The sequence below is a fragment of the Henckelia pumila genome, chromosome 2 (genome assembly GCF_033568475.1).
Source record: "Henckelia pumila isolate YLH828 chromosome 2, ASM3356847v2, whole genome shotgun sequence".
In the NCBI taxonomy this organism is placed as follows: domain Eukaryota; kingdom Viridiplantae; phylum Streptophyta; class Magnoliopsida; order Lamiales; family Gesneriaceae; genus Henckelia; species Henckelia pumila.
The window spans coordinates 137,116,132-137,142,332 of NC_133121.1; the positions used below are offsets into that span (position 1 = coordinate 137,116,132).

Here is a 26,201-nt window from a genome sequence, read left to right on the forward strand (position 1 = left end):
TCTTGTTGCGAGTTGGAGGTTCCCATCACGTGGCTTGACAGTTGAGTCCCTTCTTGCTATGTACAATAATTAATGCCTTTTTTTTCCCTCTTTTATATCTCCATCAGATATTGCTACACCTCCCAAGTAATGCTACATGTACACGAAATATTACACATTGGGTTACACATTATACTTAAAATTACATGATTATCCCTACACTTTATTTGAAAAAAAAATCATTCAAAAATGCATGTAAAATAATCATGTAATTTCAAGTGCAATATATAACTCAATGTGTAACACTCCGTGTACATGTAACATTACCCATCACACCCCTTTATATCTTTAATATACGTGGTTACGTTTATTGTAATATGTAATACATCACAAAAAAGTTCTATGCGACCATCTCATGTAATAAATTAATAATTTCATAACCGAAATCTTTAGTACAAATCGATTCATAAAAAAATATTAATTATTATCGAGTATGTATGGGATCTCCGAAATATAGACTACTCCCAACATATACGGTATTGCTTTCTTTTTTTTTCTTTTTGAACTATATGGTATAGCGTTTTGGAAACACTATTTAAGATAGAAGCATAAACCACTTGGCATCGTCTACGGTCTATAAATCTTAGGCATTAATTCTTTCAAATAATGGCTTCCTTATATACTCACGTATAAATAAGTTCATGCATGGAAATTAAATTTTGTAGCTTCCACACTACCATATAACACATCAATACAACATCAAATTGTCTGATCCAACAATTCGGACTAGGATTACAAAGCACTAGAACAGTACAAAATCTAGCAAAAAAAACAACCAACTAGGCTATGTTAATGAACTCTTAACAACTTCACCATCTTAGCAAAGAGTAAAGAAGCAGGGATTTTCACCTTTGAATTCTCTCGGAAACTCTAGGCAGGGATCCAGCACGAGACCGCGTACATGATCCGACCTTTCCATCCCTGTAACATCCAGTTTCCATCTTCATCCCACAGGAAATCTTTGTGATAGCCCGCTGCAACCTTATGCTTAAGTTTCTTCATGATCTCTTGATTCAAGGGGAGTGGTTTGAAACCAGCCCTTACGTGGCGTGCTTGCCATTGCTTGTATGTCTCAGGTCTCTCCACCCTCTCTGCTCCCTCGCATGCAATGACGTTTATTAATTCGCGACCAGAAAAATCTTGTTCGAAATTTATTCTCTCCGGATTATCCCGAGGTAAGGTAGAGTCAAACAAGTCGAATAGAGCAGAATAATGGAAGAGAGCCTCCCTGAAACGTGTGACGAAAAATGGGGAACTGTATGATCCATTAGATATGGCGTTGACAAAAATATCTGGTTTCAAATTCCTAATCAAGTTGAGAACCGCATCCCTTGGACTATTGTCCACAACGGTTTCGTCAAGCAATCTACCGAACCGAAAAAGAGAGTTCACTGCAAGAACCTCACCACTCACAATTTTCAAGTCTTCGATTTTGATTGCCTCCCAATTCTGTATTGCTATGGCATGGTACTCAAATGGCACTCCAAAACGTTCACAATATTTTTTCAAGCGAGACCCTGTCTCTTCTATTAGTTCTTCTGGCCTGAAACCTGGTTGTGGAAGCTCGATTCCAGTTATGCGCAGCTTTGGAGGTCCACCCGGTATCTGTGAGAGATGCTGGATGAGAATAGGCCATTGGAAACCGTAAAGAATGCCAAAATCTATAATATGCAGTGTATTTGCTTCTGATGCCACCGATCCAATCATCTTATTTGCTAAGATGATGCATGATTTCTTGAATGGAGATGCTTCAAGGTAAACCTGATATGCTTTTAACTTCTCAGTGGCTGTAATCTTCTTGCGAGCAAGGGAAGCATACAGCTCGGTCCCAGTGCCTGCCAGGCGTGCCTCGAGTCCAGAGGCACATACAGTAGCCAACCTTTGACATACATCACCCGTAGTAGAGGAATGATTCTTGATCTGTTTTAGAAGCTCGTATGCTGTCCTACGATCATCAGAAGCCACAGATTGAGCACAGTTGATCATAAGGGTCCTCAAATCAACTGTTTCCCGTTTTTTCTCATTTTTCTTTGCACGAGTCCTTCCACCAGTTGATCCATTTGGCAGAAGAGCTTGTTGCACGGTGGTGTCCACTTGACTTTGCGAATTAGCATCAGCATCATAACAAGCATCACGGAAAAGCAGAACTCTGTCGAACAGGTCAGATAACTCAACATCGTCTTTGTAATTAGCTGATTGTTTTCTGCTCCTCTCCACATTTTCAGAATCACTATCCTCTAGATGGTGATGCTTACGTCCCCTCGAACCATTATGAAATTGCTCATTCTTGTCTTCTTCTACCTTCACCACAGCATCAAGTGAAATGGTTTCTGTTTTTTGTGGTAACTCGTATTGCTCCAAATCAATGATCAACTGATTCTCAGTCGGTAGGAACTTACTGGCTTCTTCACGTCCTCTCTTAAACTGCAAGATCGACTCTCTATCGCTCATCATATTCGGAAATACACCCATTTTTTCAGAAAGGTTCACTCGAAAGTTTGCATCATAACTGAAACCATCGAGCGTAGCATATGAGAGCTGTGATCCAACTTGCATGGATGAATTTGATAATGAATCAAGAAGATAACTCTGTCCAAATGATGCATCATATTCACCGTGCTCAACAATCCATTGCGGATCAATGGAAAAACTACCACCATTGCTACTGCTTGTATTCTCACTAAAACTCCCGAAAAAGCTATCAGGGCTATCCGAAGTTTGATCAACCACATTATCAAGCGGGTATTTCTGCCCAATAATTTCATACAGGTTTTTCTCGGTAGCTTGTAGAGCTAGAGGATCCTGAAACATGCTCGGCTTTTCTTCCATGTTCTCTTCCATCAGTATTTGGTTAAGGAACTTTAGGACAGGATCAGAATTTTGATCATCTGGAGACTCTGCCTCATAACTAGCAGTTGACGATGGAGCGAAGTTTAAAGAGTCCGGGCTTAATGGAAGGAAAGGAATATCCAGGACATCGAGGTCCAAAGATTCATGTTTAAGCTCATTGAATGGGTGTGCAGATTGCAGATCACCAGTGGATAAGAAATCTCCATCGTCGAATTTCAATCCATTTATAGGGTCGTTCAGTCCATTGAATTGGTATTCCATAACCCCCCGAAATTCCTATGTCAAATAAAAACATCATCCCCTGAATGAGTCAAACTAAAATACCTTGTTTCACAGGACAAATCAAAGAGGAGGACAAATCAAACTGGCTATGAAGCAAAATTGAAATCCTCTAAATCTTCCAAACTAAAGACAGAGTCCTTACTTTACCAAAACAAAGAAAAAATCACCAAAATTCTTTTTAAAACAAACCCCACAAGCACACGAAGAAAATCACCTCCCACAATTTGCACACAATCCAACTTGACAAGAACCCTGAAATACATGATTGAAACTCACATTTTCATAAAATAAAATAAAAAAAGCCCCCTCTTATTCCAGTCTTTTTGACAGAGAAGATAGCACAGGAAAAATCAAACTGGTTATCAAGCAAAATTGAACTTCTCTAAATCTTCCAAACTAAAGACAGAGTCTTTACTCTACCAAAGCAAAGAAAAAAACACCAAAATTCTTTTAAAAACAACCCACACAAGCACAGGAAGAAAATCACCTCCCACAATTTTCACACAATCCAACTTGGCAAGAACCCTGAAATACATGTTTAAAACTCACATTTCCATAAATAAAAAAAAACCCTCTTATTCCAGTCTTTTTGACAAAGAAGATAGCACATGAAAATCAAATCACAGCGTATGATAACACAAAACCGAAAAGAAAATTAAAGAACGCAGTTTTGTGCCAACAGATTATGAACAAATATAATCTTAAAAAAAGAGCTAAAAACATTGCATCAAAAGGGGAACAATGAAACCGTGACATACCCACAAAAGGGAGGAGGAATTGAAGTCTCTGCACCTTGGATTTCTTGATGAAACACAAAATAACCTGGAGTAGGGGACAGTGATCGATACTGAGGACTACTGAGTTAATTTATATTTGGCAAATGTCTTAAAGATTATAAATAAAGAAACAAAGAGGGAAGCTAATAAAAAAAGAAAAGGAAAATGTTTACTTTTGCTCCAAGGTGAAGTTGAAGCTTCGACGAAGGAGAATAGATGCACCAGAGATCAATGGTCAAATCTTATCATCATCATCCCATTGTTTGTTTCCCGTTCATTGATGTTGACCTGGCGACTTTTTCATGTGACTTGACTTTTATATGTTTTTACAAAAATATAATAAAATTCTCTTTTTAGCTAGTGTTTCATTTCAATGCATGCAGAAAATACAAGTATATTTGGTATTCGAACCCGAAAGCCCCTTGATTGTTGGGTGTAAAAGAAATTGAGTCGAATGTTAGTAAAATTGTAAAGGTTGAATTAATTATATTTGATTTGGAGTTTGATTTGAAACTCGAAAATATTTTTAAAAAAATTGTTTAAATTCGACTCAAAAGATTCGAAACTATTCGTAACAATTTGAATTATTGCTTGAATATTAAGATATATTTAATTTGGAGTTCGATTTTAAACTCAAAAATATTTTTTAAAAAAATTGTTTGAATTCGAGTCAAAAGGTTCGAACCTATTCGTAACAATTTGAATTATTGCTTGAATATTAAGGTTAAATAATAAAAGTTCAAAGCTCGAAAATATTTGAAAGTCTCGAATGATGTATATGTATATATATAATTATATTATATGGATAAAATATTAAAGCTCCAGCACGAACAAAATAATTTTAGCTTGAGTTCGATAACTTCGAATATAAATCAAATATTTATCGAGACAGTTCGAAAAGTTCACGAAGCGACTCGATTCATTTGCAACATTACTCCATGTTATAAAATAATTTTAAAAATGATATGCGTATACATCCATGTTAATCTCGGATTTTAAAGTAACACAACAAATTATCAAGGATTATATAGGGTTATCCTCTTAAATTTTATCTTGGAAAATATAATCTATAATTCTTGTTGACCATGTATCGAAATAATAAAATTTGTAGAAATTATTTTGATTGATCAATTTAACAATGTTTTCAAAATATAGAAAAATTAATCGCAAATATATTTATGCCACCGACACAAAGAAGAAGAAATAGAAGTGAGCGCCCACAAGTGCATATGCGAATTGGTAAGGCCCGAGGTGACGTGGGAAAAGATTTCTCAGCGTTGCGGGTTCGATGCTTGTGTAGAGCATATTTTCTGCTGAAATATTGTGGGGTATACTTTGGAGGTTGGGCAATGAGCCAATGAGCCTCTAACTAATGTGGAATGAGGTTTCCTTCGGGGTCACCCTTTAAAAAAAAAAAAAATAGAAGTGAGCTGGAGAAATATTAAAAGAGTGCATGTGTGTACGTATTCCTGTACCCCATAAAAATTAGACTTGACATATTGATCTAAAGTACCAAATCAACGAGAAAAACATATAAATTTCATTCAAATTTTATCCTAAATCATACGACTTGAAATTTCATGAAACACATTTAAATTTCTTTTATCATTTTCCTCCTGATTTGAGTTTCTTCAATGTCATTTTGCATTTATTTAATTATGTCCAAGTTTTCTGTAAATTTATTTTTAAAAAAATTAATTTGGAAGATTGTAATTATAATAAAATTTATTTAGATAAAAATTTATAAGTCAATATAAGATTTGGGTTCTGATACCATGTTAAAAATTGACTTGAACCTAACTCACCTCAAAAGCTAGCTCAAGAGGTAAGAGTTGTCATTGTCTATATTAAGGGCTCTCAGGAACTCTATCCTACCGATGTGAGACAATATTTCAATATGTTAGTGTACATTTTACCTAATACGGCTACATATCTTAAGAACTTTTGAACATTTAATTTCGTATATTTATAATTAATTTTGGATAATTGATAAATTATTATTATTATTATTATTATTATTATTATTATTATTATTATTATTATTATTATACTCTAATTCAATTAAACAAAACGTATCTTGATACCCAAGATTCATCAATAATTAATTAATAATTAAATGTGAGAGGAGTCATTGTATATTTGTATGATTGTATCCATGCCATATGGCTTGCCGTCGGACCATGTACATATAAATTACTCGTATCATTAGTCAAATCGACTAATTCCATGCACGCCACCACACTTTAGGCTTAACTTTATAAAATATGAATATAAAAAAAGAAAAAAAAGTAATGGTTTGTATCCAATTTTATCCGATAAAAAACATGTGAATTTAGGGAATGCAAAAACAAATTTTTGTGGATAAGGAAATTCAAACAAAAATTTTTTTGACATAGGAAAAGTTAAGAGGGGTGTATTCAATCCGGAGAATTAATGGCTTTTATGGATTTTAAAAGTCTAGTGGTATTCAATCATGACTTTTATAAACTCTATAGAAGTTTTGTGGTATTCAAAATAAACTTTTTTAGAGTTTTAAAAGTCAAGTGGTATTCAACCTTGACTTTTAAAAACTCTATAAAAGTCTAGTGTTATTTAAAATATCAATGAACTTTTAATAACTCCATGAAAATCATGGACATACAAACATTAATGCTTAAGGTACAACTATATTTTGTAAAAAAATGTTTTTGGTCTAACCCAAAGATTTGGATGAATTTCTAAACTTATAAAACCCATAATTTATATTTTTTTCTCACATTTTCTCACTCTTCACTATCTCAACCCTCTCTATCTCAATCTCTCCTATATATGTATTTTTTCGTTCTTCTCCAAAAATAAAAAAAAATTATTATTTAAAAATTTGAAATTTTCCAAATATTTTGTGCTTTTTAATATATGATTTATATCAATAATTATAATATTTAATGATAATAATATATGATTTAATAAATTATAATATGATTTAATTCAGATATTTGAATAGCGGATAACAGACATGATATAAAAATAAATAAATTTTTATGATATAATTGATAAAATAATTTATAAGTTATCATATGTTTTTTTAAAAAAATAATTTTACACAATCACAAAGTTTTTAGTTTATAATTTTGTTACAATAATATATATATATATATATATATATATATATACATTTAAAATAAATGAAATCCATTTTCATCAATAAATTACAAAAAATATTTCAAATAAATTTAGGAAAAATCATTATTTTTGTCCTGTATGTTTATCATTTTGCGATTTCAGTCCTTTATATTTTCATATTTTAATTTTAATCCGTTATCTTTATTTTTTTGGGGACAATTTTAGTTTTTTTTTTTTTACGTGACATCAATTCAATGCTGATGTGGAGCTGAAATATACAGTGACACATAAGCATTTTTGAATAAAAGGACCGAAATTTCCAAAAATAAAACATGTAGGACTAACTGAAATGTGAAAACATAGAGGACCAAAATCGCAAACCGCTATCTTAATTTTTTCGGCAATTTTAATCCTTTTTCGACGTGGCGCTGACGTGACACAAATTCAGTGCTGATGTGGAGCTGACATGTACAGTGACACGTAAGCATTTTTGAATAAAAAGGACCAAAATTGCCAAAAATAGAACATGAATGACTAAAACTGAAACGTGAAAATATAGAGAACTAAAATCGCAAAGTGTCAAACATACATGACTAAATTTGCAATTTTTCCATAAATTTATTATTTATGTCAAACAATTATTACTTCAAAGAAAAAAAAATATATTTAAGATACAAATTCATGTAATTGTATGAAAAATTTACAAATCTCTATAAAAGTCCTGCAAAAATCTACAAAGAATCCATGAAAATCTGTTTGTAAATCCGTGAGATTCTATAAAAGTCAATAAAAATCCATCAACTTCACAAAAGTCTATCATTTTAAAAAGTCACTAAAAATCATTAAAACTCTGAATTGAATACACCCACCTAAGTTTGAATACATGGATTTAAAGCCAATTTACTGATAGAAAAGTGCTAGAATTAAGAAATTGGATGGTGGAAAAGTCAAATTTGAACTGACTTCAAAGAATTATTTTTATTTATTTATTTTTTTGGAAAAGTCAAATTTGAACTGACTCCAAAGATTTATTTTTATTTATTTTATTTTTATAATAAATCTCTCTTAGCTCGACACGTGATAGTGAGCCAAAAATATCAATCTCTCTTAGCTCGACAGTCGACACGTGATAGTGAGCTCATTTTATTAATTTATTTATTGGCTCAATAAATCATTTTTTCTTTACGAATGTAAATTAAATTTATATTTGAATTTTTAAATATTAATGTTGGATATAATAATAAAAAAATAAAATTAACTTCATATTTTGACAATGAATACAAGGAACAATAAAGGTAGCTGAATTTTGAATCTGTCTTCTCTCGTAAAGATTATAAATTTGGACACAGCTCTGTCCCATAAGCTAGTTCAAATGAAAATTTTTCTAATTTCGTATATACAATTCTCAAGAACTCAATTAAGTCGATGTAAAACAACTAACATACCATCTCACGTTCAGAAATGAACTTGCGTAAAGTTTATAACAAATTAACGGGTGACTCATTAGAGTAATAGATTGATTCAACACATAACGTTAGCTTTGAACTCTAATAGCATCTTATGATTATAAACTTGGGCACAACTCCACTCAAAGATCTGAAATGATTGCTCAAGACTATAGGTATATATACAAGTCTCAAGAACTTAATCCAGTGAGCCAACTAACATGTTAACATCTCCCTTGCTTTTCCTTGAAGTATCCTTTGAAAAAATAAATAAATAACAAAGAAAACGTTGAATGAAGAAACAGAAAAGTCCTCAATCCCAAGAATTGAGGAAGCAGCGACTTATTGCAGATGATCAATCACAAATGTTACATACAAACTAATGTAGTAGTGTCCTTTTGTCACAACAAAATATTTCTTTACCTAGTGAGCCCTATATATGTATAAGCTACAACCACTAATTCGATCGACCTTCCCCAGAATTTATACTCAAGGGGTTTGTACAGCGACTATTTTCAGAGAAGAATGTGAGAATGGAGCTCGATTTCAGGTGCTGCTTGGCTTGCTGCTGCGACCAGTAAGCATGCGCAGTCAACACTCGATCCAGGAGTTCCTGAGGCACAGGCTCCCCTCGCCTTTGTTGCGGTGATATTCTCGCCGTGTGAACCAATGTTTTCCACTTGTCCTGAAATACATACAAGTGCGGTTGCTCGGAACAGTGCAGAACATGACCACTCGAGGATTCAAACGATGAATATAAACGTGTTTTATACTACGCGGAACGTATGATTTCCCGGTATTCTTGCATAGCCAGCAACCAGGAAATGCATCAAAATCAATGCAAAAAAGAGAAACAGATGCGAAAACTGTGGTACATCGATGTTCATACCTTCAAGTCTACGTATGTTCTATGTTTAGCACTATCAAAAGCTCTCAGCTTGACGTCCCGCCATCTGCAGTAAAATCAAGCGGGTAAGCCGACTGATATGATGTAATGCTTGACACTATATTTGTATTTTAAAGCTATAACTGATGCGCAAGTCGCAACTCAAATTTGTTTAAACTAAATAACAAGTACCACAACTCAAATGTTGACTCACTTGAGAAACTATATTCAAGTATGGGGCAACTATGACCCCAAAACAAAAAAAAAAATAGTCAAGGAATCCAAAAAATGATGTATTAGGTGTGAAACTATCTTCGCAATCAAATGGTTCCATAGGTTTAGGCAAGCATATATCACCATACCCTTTATCATATAATTTTAGCATATAGTTTCACCAGGCATACCGTCCCGTCCCAAGTTTCTCAACAGCCTGAACTAGGGCTTCCACTTCAGAAACAGTGAAAGGTCTGCGGATACGGCGCTGTGCAGAATCAGACCTCTTACATTTCCTCAGAGGAACCACGGCCAATGCATCTCGTTCCATCGGAGGTACAGGAACAAGTGCTTTCGATTGTGCACCAGGTGTCTTTAATGACGAATCAGGAGCTGAATCATTATCACTTTCTACTAGATTATTGATATTATTTTCTGAGAGATCACGTGGAGTATCAAGATTCCAGTTTCGGATGGCACTTCGAGGGACATTAGGACTCGAAGGGTACCTGGCAGAGCACCAAGTTAAACTGTGAGCCAAAAGACAAGACAGATGCAGAAAAATAATCTTCAAGAATCCCCGTATACTGGAAAGAATACCTTTTCAGTGGTCGAGGATTGTTGTGCAGAACCTGGCATGGTCGATCATCCGGACAAAGCTGTGATGATGGGGCAAGGGAGCGGTTTGGTTCAAGAGTAAAACCCAATGTATCCATCTTGTTATCATGACAAATTCCAGTCTGCAATAAAGTTTTGGTATCATCTCGAATCTTCTTACCCTGAAGAAGCACTCCAACTCGCAGCCCGCCACCTAATATTGCGTTCACTGCCTCCATTACGGTTTTCTGTGGGATATTAAAACCGAAATAAACGAACAAAGCTTATTGTAACCAGAACAATCAGCTAGATGAGTCTGACTTGAAGTTCAAATACCTTAAGGGAACCAATGGTTGCCGTTTCTGGGATTTCTATAAATAGCTCCGGGACCCTAAATGATTTGATCTTAAGTTTCACTGAGTCAAATGAGACATTCCAAATGAGAACCTCTTCAAATGCAAAGCTCGGGCGAAGGGAAAAGACAAAAAAATCAATTTAGCCCATGAAAATTTCTCATACCTTGGGGGCCCTGAGAGTGGAAAGATGCACGTTCGCTGGATGATAAAGTCGGAGTTTTGCTCACTGCATATAGTGTTGATTAATTAATCTACCGTCAATCACATCCAGCTGTAACCCACAAGAAAATGTTTACCTCTTTGAAGATAGGGACGAGAACCCAATGCACTATCACTTGTGCCATTTTCAGGAACAGCACATATTCTATCACAACTGATGCCTTCATCAGAATTGGACACCAAGTTGAAGTCATAGAACTTCCTCTTCTTGAAAGGATAATCCCTCAGGGACCTTTGGTGTTTAATAATTCTCTTCCGGTTAAGATAATTGCATCTTTCCATAACTGTAGGCACGATGCACCAAATTCAATATGTCGTACAACCATTATCACCACATAAAATAACAAAATGATATACAAGCAGCTCACCAGCACTATAATGGTCATCATCCTTCACTTTTAGTGTTACTTTACAAGGTTTAGATGTTAACTTTTGGCCTTCATTGTTGCTGACATGAAGTGAGGGCCTAAACTTTTTAATTCTGGTGCTTGTTTCAGTGCATGCAGAAGAATTTTCGTCATCATCTCTAGTAACTAACTTTACATTTTCCCGATTAACGGGTGCAGAACCACTGGGAGAATGGTCTCTGCGCAAGAGCAACTTTACACTATCAACTGAACTAACTAATCCGGAGGGTAGATGCTGAGAATCAAGCATATCAGCCCGATTTGTTGCTGAAAAATTCCTAGGCTTCCCACTTTCATAATCTGATCCACTATTAGAAGATAATCGACAACCAGATGATTCAAGATTTGCTGGAGTGAAAATTCCAAGTCGTAGCTTGCAATCATCATTAACCACATGTTCAGCAGAATCAACTTTTCCTGAGCAATTAGGCCTCGAGATTGAATCCTTTTGAGCACATTCAAGTTCGTTCAAACAAAAATCTGAAACGGGATTCTCTTTGACAATATCAGTGAATAGAAAGTTCCTCTCATAGCAATCTGGATCACACAACTTTCCTCCCAACAGCTTCTCTTCGTTCTTTTCTTGTTTCCCGACAGAATCTTGCACAAGTGCCAGTTGCTCCTTTCGAGAAAGAGAATCCACAGATGGAGAAGAACTTTCCCCTTCAGAGAGTAACTTGCCAGCTACTGTAGCCAGCAGATCAAATGCACACATTTGGCTGCCATTGGCTTTTCTCTCAAATGAGCGCCTCCTCTAAAACAAGGGATGATTAAATGAATGAACATAAACCATTTTCCATAAGCCATGAAATAGGAGGAAAACTGAAAATAAAAAGCACGAAGAGCCAAAAATTACCCTGACAGACCGGGCAGCTCGAGGCATAAAAGGCACCTGATAGCCATTAAAACCATATTCTAACCTCTTTTGCAGCACCATACTCAAAAACCATAGCCTGGGCAATTCATCAGACAAGAAGGGCTGTTAGTTGTAATACTGTTGAAGTACTGCAAATTACAACAAACTTGCCAACAAACCAACATCAGCAACAAGAGCATTGCACGTCAATGTGAAAATCTGTGTCGCATAACTCGGAAATTAGCAACATAATCGACACGGATGAATGACAAGATGGCAGTTTCCATGATGTTAACACTAAAGTGCTTCCATACCATAAGAAATAAAAGGAAAAGAATAAAACTGCTGGGGAATTAATTTTTGACATAAAATATTATGGAACCTTGCATAAACAAATATTGATATAAGAAATACTGATTCTGGGATTTCTCAGTAAAACTTATTTTTGAGTATGGATTACCCTCATTAGAGAACACTGTAAGGGCTGAATATCGCCACGATCGATGAAGAATAGACAAGAAATATAACAGCAAAACAGTAGTACCCAAAGTTTCCCACAAATCTAACAGGATTCATGTACCTATTGAGATCCATTTCAATATTAGCACACATTAGGACCTTTCAAAATATAGAAATAAACAAATGCTTAAAGCAAATGGGCAACTCCTGGAAATCAAAACAAATTTAGATAATGAAATCTATTTAAAGTTAAAACCTTTAGCGTACAACGCATCAGTTAGTAATCCACAAAGTCGACACAACACGTTAAAAAAAAGCATCATTTTTCTAGTAAATACTAAATCATTAACTCCTTTCATTACACAGCCGAGATACATTTTGTAGGAGGACAGAACAAAAATAGAAAAATGTCCCCAGAAAAACCATGGTAAAAAGTATTTTTGAAACATCATTTTAAACCACAGAAGCACGAGAGTATTATTACATGCATCAGAGAGTATTCAAGAATTATCAAAAACAGAAAATAAACAATGGCGTGCAAGTGATTCAAAGATCAGCCCAAACCAACTATTTAGATTAAATTATTTTAAAATAATGGCAGTCACTTGTTAGTGATGGATCTTAACCATCCTTCAAGATTTCGGCATCATTCATCTAAACCGAGATAAATGATGCTTTGCATGAAAAAAATCCCAGATCAAACGTAAAAGATGAAATTCAAAACATTTGATCATTGAAAAGTAATCTGGAAGAAAAGAAGAGCAAATGCATTGAATTGAAAGATAACAAACCAAATAAGTGAGAAACTTTCTTTCACTCTTAAAAGATTTATAATTTTGAATCAAAGTCGCCAACTTTACCAAACTACAGATCAAAGGGCCACAGAATTAGATCATCTCACCTTCAAAGAACCAATTTTTCTCTCATCCACCATAGATTCCCGCAAACTTCTTTCAGAAAACAAAACCCTTCAGGATTTTCCTGAGACCATACTCACAAAGATGCAAGATCAAACTTTCCCCCGAGATCACTAACCTAAACAACAGAAAGAATCCAAAATTCCCATTCTTATGACCCAAAACCTCCAAACCGTTTTGCAATCTAAAGGGAAAACAGACTCCTGAAAAGCCCGAATAAAAAAAAAAAAGTTCCCTCGATTTCCTCTGTTTTAGCCCCCCTCAGTTTATTTTATTTCATTGTATTTAACCTCTGTGAGAAATGAAAACAATAGATGGACAAAAACCCTGTGAAAACCACCCCCCACACCATTGCTTAAACCCCAACTCTTATACAATTGACCCCTGTCACCGGGCCTATCGGTAACTCCACTGGCTACAGAAGGTTGCGGTAAAGAAACTGCCTGAAGACCTGTTCTTTTGTGGGACAAAAAGGAAATGGGATTGTGCCACGTGGAGAGAGACGAGGATCTTGTGGCCTTGTCTCGTTTACACAAGCGAGAAAAGCGTTGGGTCACCAAGCGGGGGAATTTTAGTAAACTTGCAAGGTTGGTTGGAAATCCGACTTGTGAGGAGCTTTTGCATATTATAATATTTTTGCCTTAAAACTCACCAAATTCAGGCTTCACCAACAAACTATCTGTGGTTTTACTCAAACTTAGCAGATTAATTCTCCATACCCAAAACCATAAAACACAAGTATATATATATTTTTATTAACTTCACCAAATAACTTTACTGATTTTGCTTAGTCTTTTCTTTTTAATATATATATGTATAACATAATATAATATAAATAAATAAATAGATATAGATAATATAAAATGTGGCAATAATAAAAGTTGGAGAGATTTTATTTTCCTCGATTAATAATATAAATAATATATAAATTTAGGAATTTAAGAATATTCCAATGGGACAAATGAATGGCTTGTGGTGGTTAAATTCTCTAAAAGAAAAACATTTGATCGAGATCCACATTCTGTCGTGTATATATATATACCAGATTTTAGTGGTGCAAAAAACAAAAAACAAATCGATATCGGGTTTTATAAATGGTAACACACAGATTTCCTGTACTCTAGGGTGCAGGTGATCAGCTATATTTTTTTCCACTCAAAATACCTTTATTTTTAAAACAAATTACCATAAAAAATTAATCACTCTAATATAAAATCTGTTGTAAAATTATTATTTCGAGTTAAAATTATAATTTTATTTAAAATTCTGATGTATATATATGATTATATTTGTAATAAATTTTCATATTTGCACATGTAAAACCGAATTTGGACTATAAAATACTCTGAATTTGTGGTGTCAGTCATTATGAAACAAAAATCTAAAGTACAGAAATAGAAATTTCTCCAAAATAGTTACACTTCATTTAAATAAGGAGAAATCATCTTTAAATCCTCATTTGTAAATTGAAGTTGTCTCTCAGTCTATGGTTCAGAGTTTATTTGTTCCAACTCTTTGATAAAAGTCTGTCATTTGTTTGGCTCTCTAATGAATTATTCTATGCTACACTTGGATTACTTTTTTCCCCATGATGTGGTCAAATTACAATCATTTGATCATCAGCACATATGTCAATTTTCATAAAAATATAAGAGTCTCACGTGATCTAATGGTATTAAAATAGGGAAAGAAACACTTCCGGTGTAGCATAAACTAACCCCTCTATAATTGAGATAAAATTACGAAATTACCCTCAAATAATATAGAACTCATTAATACTCATTTGAACAATAAATATTTATTTAATAACAGTTCTTTTCTCTTTCCAATCCAACGTTTCCACAATTTGTCTTCTACTTGAACCCTTAATGGCTAAATCAGCGTCGATCTATACATTTGTGTCGAATTTTGGTGCAACAAACTGAGGCGAAAGGAGTTTAAAGCCAAGAAGCGTTAGATTTTGAAAATCTTTGCGAAAAACCAGCATCAAAACAAGTTTAAGGTATGATTTTTTTCTAAAAAATTTAACAAAATTTAGATGCAATTTCGCCTTGAAGATTGAGTTTTTTTTTCCCTTTTCAATTGAGTGCTTTTTTTAGGGTTGTGTATGTTGTGTTGTGGTAATATTGAAGTTATGTACATCGCGTGAATTATACAGATTTAATGGACAATATTTAAGTTTTACGTATGTGAGTGGGTCTGTGGTTCATATCAACCAATTGTGGATTGATTATTTGAAATTCGTAATTGTTCTCGATTATAACGATTTCATTGCCAATTTTTATAGTTTAGTACTGGATTATAAATATTGTATGAATAATCCTTATAGTATTCAAATTTGCAGCCTAAAAGTGTGATTTTGTGATTTTTGTTGTTGTTGTGGAATGTGTTATGAATAAAGTCATGATTTTTGTTTTTTTTTTATCTTATTATATTGAATGTTATGTTTTTATTGATTGAGTTGAGAATGAAATATGAAAATGGTTCTTGCAATCTTGCGTTTTTTGGTTGTTGTAAGTACAATAAACAGATGTCTGTGATCTCAATTTATAGTGGGTATATTTTGATGGATATATTTGTGAGGCTCGACAAAAAACGTACATAAATTTCTCTTGAATCCATGATTCTGCACGCATAGTACCACAATATAAGTTGTTCATGTTTCTAAACGATGATAATGATGTCCTTAATATAATTCATCTTTATACGTATATGAATCTTACAATGCTTGAATCGAGAGAAACGATCAAACATTGACATCTGAACAATTTAAATTTTGGGAGGTAAAACATATATATTGGATATGTATTCATATTGCAGTTTTGATAATGGATTATGTTAAATATATTAAGATTGAAATTGTATTTTGATATTATTTTGTATATTTGATCAATGCCCTAGTACTAATATTATTTACATTTTGTACCTTGTATATAAAATTTTATAGTTATTGTTCATTATTTATATTTATAATTTTATATTCAATTGATAAAGGTTCGTGAGGAAGACACACAATCAAAGATACAAAAATTGATATATGCGGCAAAAAGAAGCTACATAACAAATGATATCATAGAGCCAATGCATATTGGATCGCAAATGTGGTGAAAGAAAAACTGAGATGAGAGTTCTCTTATCGTCCTTCTACTATTTCGAATGACATGCAAATAAATTATATCGTAGAGTTACACTACCGCAAAGAGTCAAAAGGCAAGGAGTCGGTGATGCATGATATTCATGTCACAAATGAAGAATCTTGTGATAGATTAAGATGATACTGTCAGACACCTCGGGTCTATCAAGGCAGTCAAGAAACTATTTGTGGGGAGTCATTTTTATGTATCGTGTGCAGTTATTTTGTAATTTTGATTATTATACCTTTTGCGGTTAGAAGTTATGTGTAATTAAAAACGATACCAAACGCTGAAGTAATATATTATGTGAAATTTGTACATGATATTTTGTATTGAGGTTATAGTGGTTGATTTATATAATGATTTTGAGTGTAATATGTGTATGAAATGTTTTAATTTGTTTCAAAAAAATCTTTTTATTATTTCATTTATGAATGACAAATTGATGTAAATGAATATACATTGTCATACTATTATTAGAATAGAGAATTTATTATAAATTTCAAAATTTCATGTACTAATTGGTATTAAGTTGATACCAATTGGTACTAATTAGTGAGAATTCAACACTAATTGGTAGTTTTTTTATCCCGATAAATAAAACAATTATGCTGAATTAGACCGTATATGTTCTCTTTTCGATAATGTGGTGTGCTAAATTTCATGATCATGCATACACTGTCAATTCACAGTTTTATAGTTTAATAATTTTTTTAATTTTTAATGTTGATGATGTATCATACACATGATGTTAAATGTCACATCAACAATTTTTCATGTCACGTAAGTAATTATTTTTCGATGTCATATCAACATTATTATAAAAAAAAAATCCTAAAATTGAAACAAAAAAAAAAAAAAAGTTCGTTGACTAGTGATTCAAAACCCAAAATAAAACTCCTGAAATTTATGAAATAATAGTTTAACTGGGTACATTTATATAAAATGAATTATATTTCTCATAGTTATACTTCAAAATTTTTAAGATAAATGTATTTTAAAAAATATATATATTTAACTACATGCATGTACAGTGAGTTAGCATTCATTAATAAATAAAAAAGCACTACACATGTTCTGGCTGGCTGGCAACGATTCTGCACCCACAAAATGAGATCCAACAGCAAGAATATGAAACTGTTTATTTCAGAGGACTTAATATGGTCATTTAACATACAAATCAAAGCAATCTCCACGATAAACAATGAAGGCTAACGAGGTTTTCTTCGACTACTCTTCGGACGTTATTTCGAGTGTTGATCCAGTTGTTATAAAACCGTTATATATAAATTTTCACATAAACTCACAAGTGATCATATTATATTACATTAAAAAAAGGTCTCTCTAGTTAGTTATAGATCAATAATTGAACAGTATTCTTTATGATAGCATCGTGATCGTGACCAATATGAAAAGACCAGTCCAAAATGTATTATCTGGAAAACTTAATTTAGTAATATAAAACGTGAAAAAAAAATACCTTCTGTCTTGCGGTATTATTTATTATCTATTTTTTTTATGTTACAAAAGAGTGTAAAGACTAGAAAGCACACACGGGTTGAGGTGGGCCTATGCCAAATTCGATGTAACCGGTGTTCTTGGATAGGACTGTTTATCTGTTTCTTTAAATCATCCATACATTACATCAATTTTTATTAAAACGTGATAGATCGACATGATATAACGATGATTAATGCTAAAAGTATTATCAAATATTATGTATATTGATAATTACATCAATTATATCATATTCTTGCTATTATATCGCGAAATTTTGATTTCAATTATATTGAAATTCAAAAAGAATTACTTAGAGAAAGATAGATTGACCCATAAGGGCAGGCAACACAAAATTTTCCCATTTGTCAGAATTGAAACATACTCGGAACACTAAATTAAATAGCTACGTACATTTGCAGTGATGTAGATTCCAAATTTCACGGGGACCATCCACATCACTTGTCGTTTTCATAACGTGATAAGAGAGATACAACTTGCAAATACAACTCGCTTAGTTTTCACAAGCAAAGAAATTGTGTTTTTGGAGCTTTTTAAGTGGCAAAGTATACAATTAATGACACAGATAGATAGAACCAAAACATTATTGTTTTTTTTAATAACATCTTAGAAATTCTGAACTTATTTTAGAATGAAGATAAAAGCCAAAATAATCATTTTAATCTGCCACATGCTTTTTCACATGGTTGGAACTCTACGAGTTTGAAATCATTTCCATACCGTTTCCACATTCAATTCAAATCCATAAATTTATCAACAATAAATTTTAAATCATTATAATGATAATTATTATTAGTCTCATGATCACAAAATCATATGGAGATTAATTGTTAACTGAAACATTTCAAGGCTTAATGATATTATGCTAAATGACTGAGCCAATCTCAAAAGAGAAGCAGAAAAGTGCTGAAATAAAGATGACGACACCTTAGAAAACCTCGGTAATACACGAATATCTGAAACGGGAAACAAAATATGACAACAATTACTTAGCACAACTCTAACCAAGGCTTCAAAATTATGAAATAAAATTACAAGCCCACCAATATAGACCATCAGGCACATGTAAAACCAATTGCATCTTTAACAAAAGAGAACAAGTACTTTGTTATTCGGATAAATTAGCATACTGCCATGGATTAAATTCAATCGACTGGACATCACTTGTGTCGATGGCAACTGAATTATCGATAGCATTCCGGTGTTCAGTGTACTTGCCATTGTAACGGTATACCTCGAGGTCTCCCCAGGGTGTTGGTGTGACCTCGTCGGTCGGATCAAACCATTTCGGTGCGAATTGGTCACCTTTTGCTTCTCGGTTTCTTTTTTCGGCTCTCTGTCTCTCCTCCAGACTGAAAAGATGTATTGCAAAAAATATTCAGAGATGACCAAAATAAAAGAAACGTTTGCAAGTGACAATATTTTAAAATTGATAGTCAAGGGTCACATTTCTAAGAATCCACATCAAGAATTCAGAATATAACCCCACATCATAGCTTCTTGAAGAAAAAATTTGTGGTATCATAAAGTAAAGGATAACATTAGTTTTTCCAAATTCTGAAATAACAAAATCTAAAAAACTAGATTTGTGGAGTGTAAAGATGCAAAGACGATGAAAGGAGCCCTGGGAAGAAGTGAGAAACCGAAGGAAATGAAACAAATCCATTAAAAAAAATTAGACTAAAATATAAATAAACAGATTATGCAAATCAATGACATCAGCAAACTTAAATTCCAACGAGCACTGTAGAATGCAAGATGTCCCACAATCTACTTTGAATAATTTGTGCATGATCTAAGAACGAAAATTGGTAGGTATCCTAAACAGCTAAGGAGCCAATTTAACCTTCCGGATCAGAAATTAACGACTATAGGGGCTGCCAATTTATCATTCATTCTAACCACAAAACTGAGTCGTGGAGGATGATTTTGCACTGAGTGACATCCAAAAACGTGGGTGGGAGCATACTCGTTGTCTTAACAAGGGTTGAATGTGAAAACAAAACGTGAACTCCAATGAACATCAACTGACTTCACTAAATATTGACTGCATAGCCTACCCTCTATTGGTAACTTCTGATAGTGATCAACAAGTTCACAAGCAAAAAGGCAACATATGAATTGCGAGATAAGGGACAGACCTGCTCTTCTCTGCACCGGCCTTGGAGAGGTCACCTTTCTCAAGTGCCCATCTATCAGGACGTAACCGAGAATCTGATGCCAACAACTTCTTGGGAGCAGTATCAAAACTATTTATTTTATGTGCGAAGTGGGTGTACTGAAATTTGTCGTTTGCTGGAGTTTTTGCAAGATGCCAAACCTGCACAAGCATTTCTTCTCAGCTATCGACCAGTCAGGCCACAACAAAAAAGAGGTCGCCGTTTCACAAAGCATGAAAAGCAAAGGAATTTTTCCAGGCCAGCGTATATCGAACAGTTCGTAAAAGAAAAATATTTGATCCACCAGTAAACTCCAGTATGGACTTACGGGTAAAAATAACTTTAATAAATATCTCATTGCATCGGCAAATCCGAAGGGATGACAAAGCTACAACAGATATTCCAAATAAATCTGACCCACAAAGTTCATGCAACAAGTCCCCAAGGAAAAAACAAGAGATAAAACAGAAATCCTATAATAGCATGCAACAAAGCTTTTCTTTAGCCCTTAATTGATAATAGCTTCATATAACAGGTCATAATTCAACTTTTCACATTGTAATATACAATAACAGAAAAAGGAACGAGAGAAAATCACAAAGTTAACCTCTTTCAGTTCTGTGTTAGGAAGAGGTTCTCCATCCAAATCACATGGTTGATAACTCATTGACTCGCTCCATTTCCCGGTCATCAAAATTTTAGGTTCCTCATCAGCATTATATACGTATCCATCTACCTCATATCGATTAGCTCTGCAAAAAAAATGGTCAGCTAGAATCAGAAGCAGAACTGAAGAGAGATTTTACAGCACAAAAAAATCAACATAAAATTAAAAATGGAAACCACATTCATTACACAAACATTGGGTTAATATATTTCCGGGAACTTCAATAAAGCATTAAATTGTTGTTTTCTCTTATCGGGTGAAGAATTCAAAACATTTTCAAATTTTCTAATGAAATCACTTTGATGACGTAAAGGGGAAATGAGCATTCTGAAGTTGATGGTATAATATTTTAATTTGTAACGACATTCTGTACATGCTCATCTTTTAAAGAACACAACTTTCAGAAGTTTCCACCCTCCTAAAATCCATCTGAAATTTTCACCATTAGACTTGGTTATTAGCTATAGCCAAACCAATCAGAAAATCTTTAACGGATTGCCACTTTCAGTCGCACCACACATTGATAAAATAGTTTCTTGAACCCTAAATGCTAAACCCTAAATTAAAAGAGATAATGATATGTACAGAGCAACATACCCAAACCAACCACAGGGTTGAAAATAGAGGACGACTTTGTCCCCAGTGGTCAAGTTTGTCATGATCATTTCACCAGGTGAATCCACCCATGTTCGTCCAAATATCAAATTATTAACTTTGGTTGGTGGAGGAACCAAATCCAAGACAACACCATCACGCTTGAGAGTTACACGTGTTCTGCATTAGAGAAACATGAGGATATTATAACGTCATCACAACCTTAATAAATGAAAGAGGCATGACTAGTAAAAAATCAAGACACAAACTTACCTTCCAACAGGATAAACATCAAGAGAGTTCCCCAAAAATTTAGTTTTTAACTTAGAAGTCACATCATATGTGAAGTGTTCATTTTCAGCATGCCCAGCACTCATAGGAGGATGATGGCTGATCTGCATAATGTTAAAACATCAATATCGAATAAAATAATCCAAAACAATTAACGGACAACATCGATTTTATCATGGTAAATCCGGTGTTTCAAGATTCAAGCATTGATGCACATCATGCTAAGAATTCAATCATGAGGTTCGATCAGATTATAATGTACAATTCTAAGGAGCACATCATGCTGAAAATTCCATTACATGAGGCTCAATAAGATTAGGGGCACAAGTCTAGCCTCACCTGCTCAGAGATGAACGTAATTCCACCATGGTTAGCCATTTCATATGTCTCACCAAGAATCGGATTGAAAGGCTTCCAGGTGCGTTGATAGGCAAAATAAACAGAAACTGCCCATGATGCTGCATCAAATAAGAGAAGTTTCTTTAAGGTATTGTTTAATTGTATCTCCAGTATCAAAATTAATGCACACAAAACGCTTTCGTTCACATCGAAGTACGCACCTGCATACACCATCCGCAAGTAGGGATCTTCACATTCATCTGCTTGATCTAAAAGGTGTGAATATTCCATTAACTGTATGATAATGGTATAGTCAGAATCACTTTGCAGGAAATGACATTATTAAAGCAGCAGCAAAAGTATCTGATGAGTATGCATGTACCTCCGCCACTTTCTGAATCATTGTCATTGGCTCAAATATAAGAACAGGGAGCGTCACCATTGATGTAACGTCAGCACCAATGTATTTTTGCATCATCTTCCAGTAACCGTCACGCTCCTTTTAAGGAATTAATATATCTATCAGCACATACATCCACACACACACACAAACACACACAAAAGAAACAATCACTTACAACACAACTTAAAGTTTCACAAGCATAAATAAAAATGGAACCTCCACCAACACAACTAATAAAATGAGACATACAGGCTCCTGCTGGGGAGCCGTTGTGGGTTATAAAGTAAAGAAAAGTGCTTCAAACAAGTAATTTGTACTTGGCACTCCTCACTCTTAACAAATGTTTTGTGCATGGTTACCAGTCGGTATCGCCATCCAGAAATAGCACTGGCAAAATCCCAAGTATATGTGAAGTTTTGGGTAGCCACAACCCATTCAAATAGGGTTTTGGAGACAATGCTGTTTCCGACTGCATAACCATCTTGTACAAAAACTTAACATTCCTAAGAGGCTAGGTATTATTGGGAAAAATTTCATCAATGTCAAAAAAACTCCTAAAAAATACCAACATGTCTAACTAATCGATTGAGGGTCATAATATGCAATTTTTCATGCACAGATCAATTTTGGATAAATCGAACCAAATTTTCCTCTGATTCAAACTTTTTACCAATGTCAACAACTAATTCAAATTTCAATCTCACCAGAAACAGTGAATTGGTCTTTTTCAAAGTGTCTGCTGACGATACAACCACCTAATCCTTACATTACTTGCAAGATCATGAATATAAATCCATAAACTGAATCAAGATCCTCATTAAAAATTAACATTGCCACCAGACAACTTACCTCCTGTTTCCATCTTCCTCTCTGTGCTTCCTCTTCTGCATCTTCTTTGCCTCCTTCAGGATTTATAACTTCAACTCCTTCATACCCTAGCAATCTAGTGACAAGTAATGTGTTTCTCAGAGAAAATATTAAAAATTGCGATGCATTGGAAAGATAGAAGAATCTATTCATGCAACAGAAAGATCTCATTTATTGATCATTTTTATCAAGATGAACATGATGAATATGAGTGCATCTGTATGTGCACATTAATAATTAAAGGCATGCACATTAACATAGTCGAGCATATAGCAAAGCCACTTATTATATACATAAGCCAATTTTTGGGCAAGGAAAGCTCAATATTGACTCTCTCATCTCCGAAAATGGGTATTCAAATATTTTGCTCCATAATTATAAAATCAAGACCAGCATAGAGTTCAACTGTTCACACATGACATATTCTAGATCTTCATTATGCTTCTATTAAACCAGTGTTTTCCATGTGCTTGATTCATCACAAGACTTGTATTACGAAAAATATAAGCTCCAATGATTAGATCGCCAAACCAAAAATTCAAGTAGGCATTCTCGCAGCAAGTTAAATTTTCATCCCACGCTCCTATAGATTGTCAAAACGTCAAGACTACAAATAAAAGAACTCAAATTATATTCTGTTCTCAAGCGATACCATTTTCCCCATTCATTCCCAAAAGTGAGCAAACGATATGCCCCCCAAAAAAAAAGGAAAGAAAGAAAGAGGAAATCAAATCATTGACCAAAAAATGATAAAGGATAAACCTCATCCTAACCCTCTATATTTTTCGGATAATAAGAAACAGAGCAAATGTGATATACATGAATTGATCTGCCACATCCTTTTTCACGGAGATTTGCACACAGAACATTTATAGAGGCAAACAAAAAAAGGCACGAAATTTAGAAGCCCGTAAAAGCTCATAAATCAACGAATCAACTGGGAAAACATGAGCTCAACATCACGCGTATCAATACAGCAAATTCAAATTTCTAACTTAGATCATCTGTCTCCCACAGATGAACATATATCATCCGGGAATCCAGAAAATATATGTATAAACCAACAGATTTCGGGAAAATCAAATTAAGATTCACCAAATAGTGAATACGGAATGCTAACTTCGCGTTTCGTAAACTTTAAAAATCAGAGCATGTTCGTATACCCGTTGACAGATCTATGCATGGCGTTGCTGAACATCGACAATCCGGACGTCATCGCCGAGAAGAACCCCCCTTTGCTCTGATTTTTTTTGGGACTACCCATTTCCTTACACCGGGATTAGAGAACAACGATCAAGTCGCGAAAATTGAAAAACCACAAGCGAATCCTGAATCCAACGAATGGAGAGTCCGAAAAACTAAGATAATCAGAATTTTCAACCCTAAATTGACTCAGCGATCTGCACGAGGGAACATGGGAAGAAAGAGCTATTCAAAGATGATGATCATTATAAAAATCAAGTTGTGTGGCAGTTCTTATATTATTCGAATCAACAGGGGTAAAACTGGAAACTAAAGGTCCAATCTAGTTGGCGGTTCTTGTCCACACCCCGTTGATTGTACGTGTGGTACACGCTTCAAATCCGACCGTTGATAACATATAGATGACGTCATCACACCCCGATATCCCGCTGCTAGGTTCGGTGGATTTTGAGGAGTGAATGAATGTGATGGCGCTCCGTTGAATTAATTCCTGCTTAAATTTGTCGCATTGAATTTGGTTTACCAAAAATTATTCAGCTTCGTAAAAATATATTTTAATAAACACGTAAACTCACGCGAAAATCTCATATCTGAATTTTATAAGAAGAATATATTATTATAATTGGTTATAAAAAATTATTTTTATTTTTCTTCAAAAAAAAATATTATTTTTTTATTATAAATATAAAAAATATTAATTTTACAAGATAACTAATATTTAATAAATTCCTCATATGTACTATTATTAAAATAAAACTATTATTAAAATAAAATATAAGTAAAATATTTCTTTTTAAAATATATACACACACATTATCAAATATATATATACACACACATGTGATTCTATATTTATTATATTAATCATAAAAACCTAATTTATTTACTAAAATATGGATCTCATCCATAACTCATCTTCTCACATTTCAAATACTAGTTTCTCTTACGATGTTTTCATATATACTAGTCGTAGCTCACATGCATTGTGTGTGTAACGTTATATACAAATACAATGTTTTTTTTATGATGTTTTTAAAATATTTGATTTTAATATGATTTCTTTTTTGCAAGTTGGTAAATTTGTATAGCTTTTTTAAAAAAAATAAAAAATTAAGAGTTAGCATACCAAGAGAACACTAAGATACCTCTACATGAGATCAATTGCATCATATATTAACAGATTTCTGGAGTCTCACAACTGTATTCACCTCTTAGGAGCATGGATTCTTTCAGTTGTGGACCTGTGGTTGATTAAACTAATAGAGGATCTATATTTATCTTACTAAATTACAAGATTTTAACTTTTAAAAAAATTTATTTATTGCTAATTAATTTTTTTGTTATTTTCAATATTGATGTGATGAATTACATAGTAAATCAATATAAAATAATATTTAGTGCTAAAAATTTTTAAAACAAGATAAAATATGATTGTCTTAAATAAATTACAATTAAGTTAGTTATTCTATATTCTTTAAACTTATCGTTCAATATTTTGTATATAAACGAAGATATAATTTTAATTTTTATTTAAGATTCACCAAATTGATTTAAAAGTAATTAGAATGGTGTGCAAAAATTTAATTGAATAGTAAAATATTAAATTATATTATAAATTGATA

General features: G+C 33.5%; 3 protein-coding genes across 4 annotated transcripts; all 3 read right to left on the bottom strand.

Annotated features, from left to right (window-relative positions):
* Positions 1 to 733: 733 nt before the first annotated feature.
* Positions 734 to 4,136, bottom strand: LOC140880418 (scarecrow-like protein 14). Its single transcript, XM_073284841.1, has 3 exons — positions 4,121 to 4,136; positions 3,930 to 3,993; positions 734 to 3,165 (listed from the first exon to the last, which is right to left on the bottom strand). The coding sequence occupies exon 3, from the start codon at positions 3,148 to 3,150 to the stop codon at positions 910 to 912; it is 2,241 nt and encodes a 746-aa protein (XP_073140942.1). The 5' UTR covers positions 3,151 to 3,165; positions 3,930 to 3,993; positions 4,121 to 4,136; the 3' UTR covers positions 734 to 909.
* A 4,652-nt stretch (positions 4,137 to 8,788) lies between these two features.
* Positions 8,789 to 13,919, bottom strand: LOC140881651 (telomere repeat-binding protein 5-like). 2 transcript variants are annotated; one of them, XM_073287128.1, is made up of 10 exons: positions 13,389 to 13,917; positions 12,029 to 12,125; positions 11,134 to 11,926; positions 10,843 to 11,049; positions 10,710 to 10,772; positions 10,527 to 10,606; positions 10,194 to 10,438; positions 9,785 to 10,102; positions 9,384 to 9,447; positions 8,789 to 9,179 (listed from the first exon to the last, which is right to left on the bottom strand). In XM_073287128.1, exons 2-10 carry the CDS (start codon positions 12,107 to 12,109, stop codon positions 8,952 to 8,954), a joined length of 2,079 nt encoding a protein of 692 aa, XP_073143229.1. In that variant the 5' UTR covers positions 12,110 to 12,125; positions 13,389 to 13,917; the 3' UTR covers positions 8,789 to 8,951. The 2 variants fall into 2 exon arrangements, 1 of the variants encoding a protein (XP_073143229.1); XR_012150028.1 differs by having other exon boundaries at positions 9,111 to 9,179; positions 9,743 to 10,102; positions 13,389 to 13,919.
* Positions 13,920 to 18,963: 5,044 nt separating this feature from the next.
* LOC140881726 (oxysterol-binding protein-related protein 3C) lies at positions 18,964 to 24,808 on the bottom strand. The gene is made up of 10 exons (XM_073287261.1): positions 24,540 to 24,808; positions 23,359 to 23,452; positions 22,489 to 22,605; positions 22,328 to 22,400; positions 22,107 to 22,225; positions 21,750 to 21,871; positions 21,480 to 21,656; positions 20,823 to 20,967; positions 20,198 to 20,376; positions 18,964 to 19,408 (listed from the first exon to the last, which is right to left on the bottom strand). The coding sequence occupies exons 1-10, from the start codon at positions 24,638 to 24,640 to the stop codon at positions 19,165 to 19,167; spliced, it is 1,371 nt and encodes a 456-aa protein (XP_073143362.1). The 5' UTR covers positions 24,641 to 24,808; the 3' UTR covers positions 18,964 to 19,164.
* Positions 24,809 to 26,201: the final 1,393 nt, after the last annotated feature.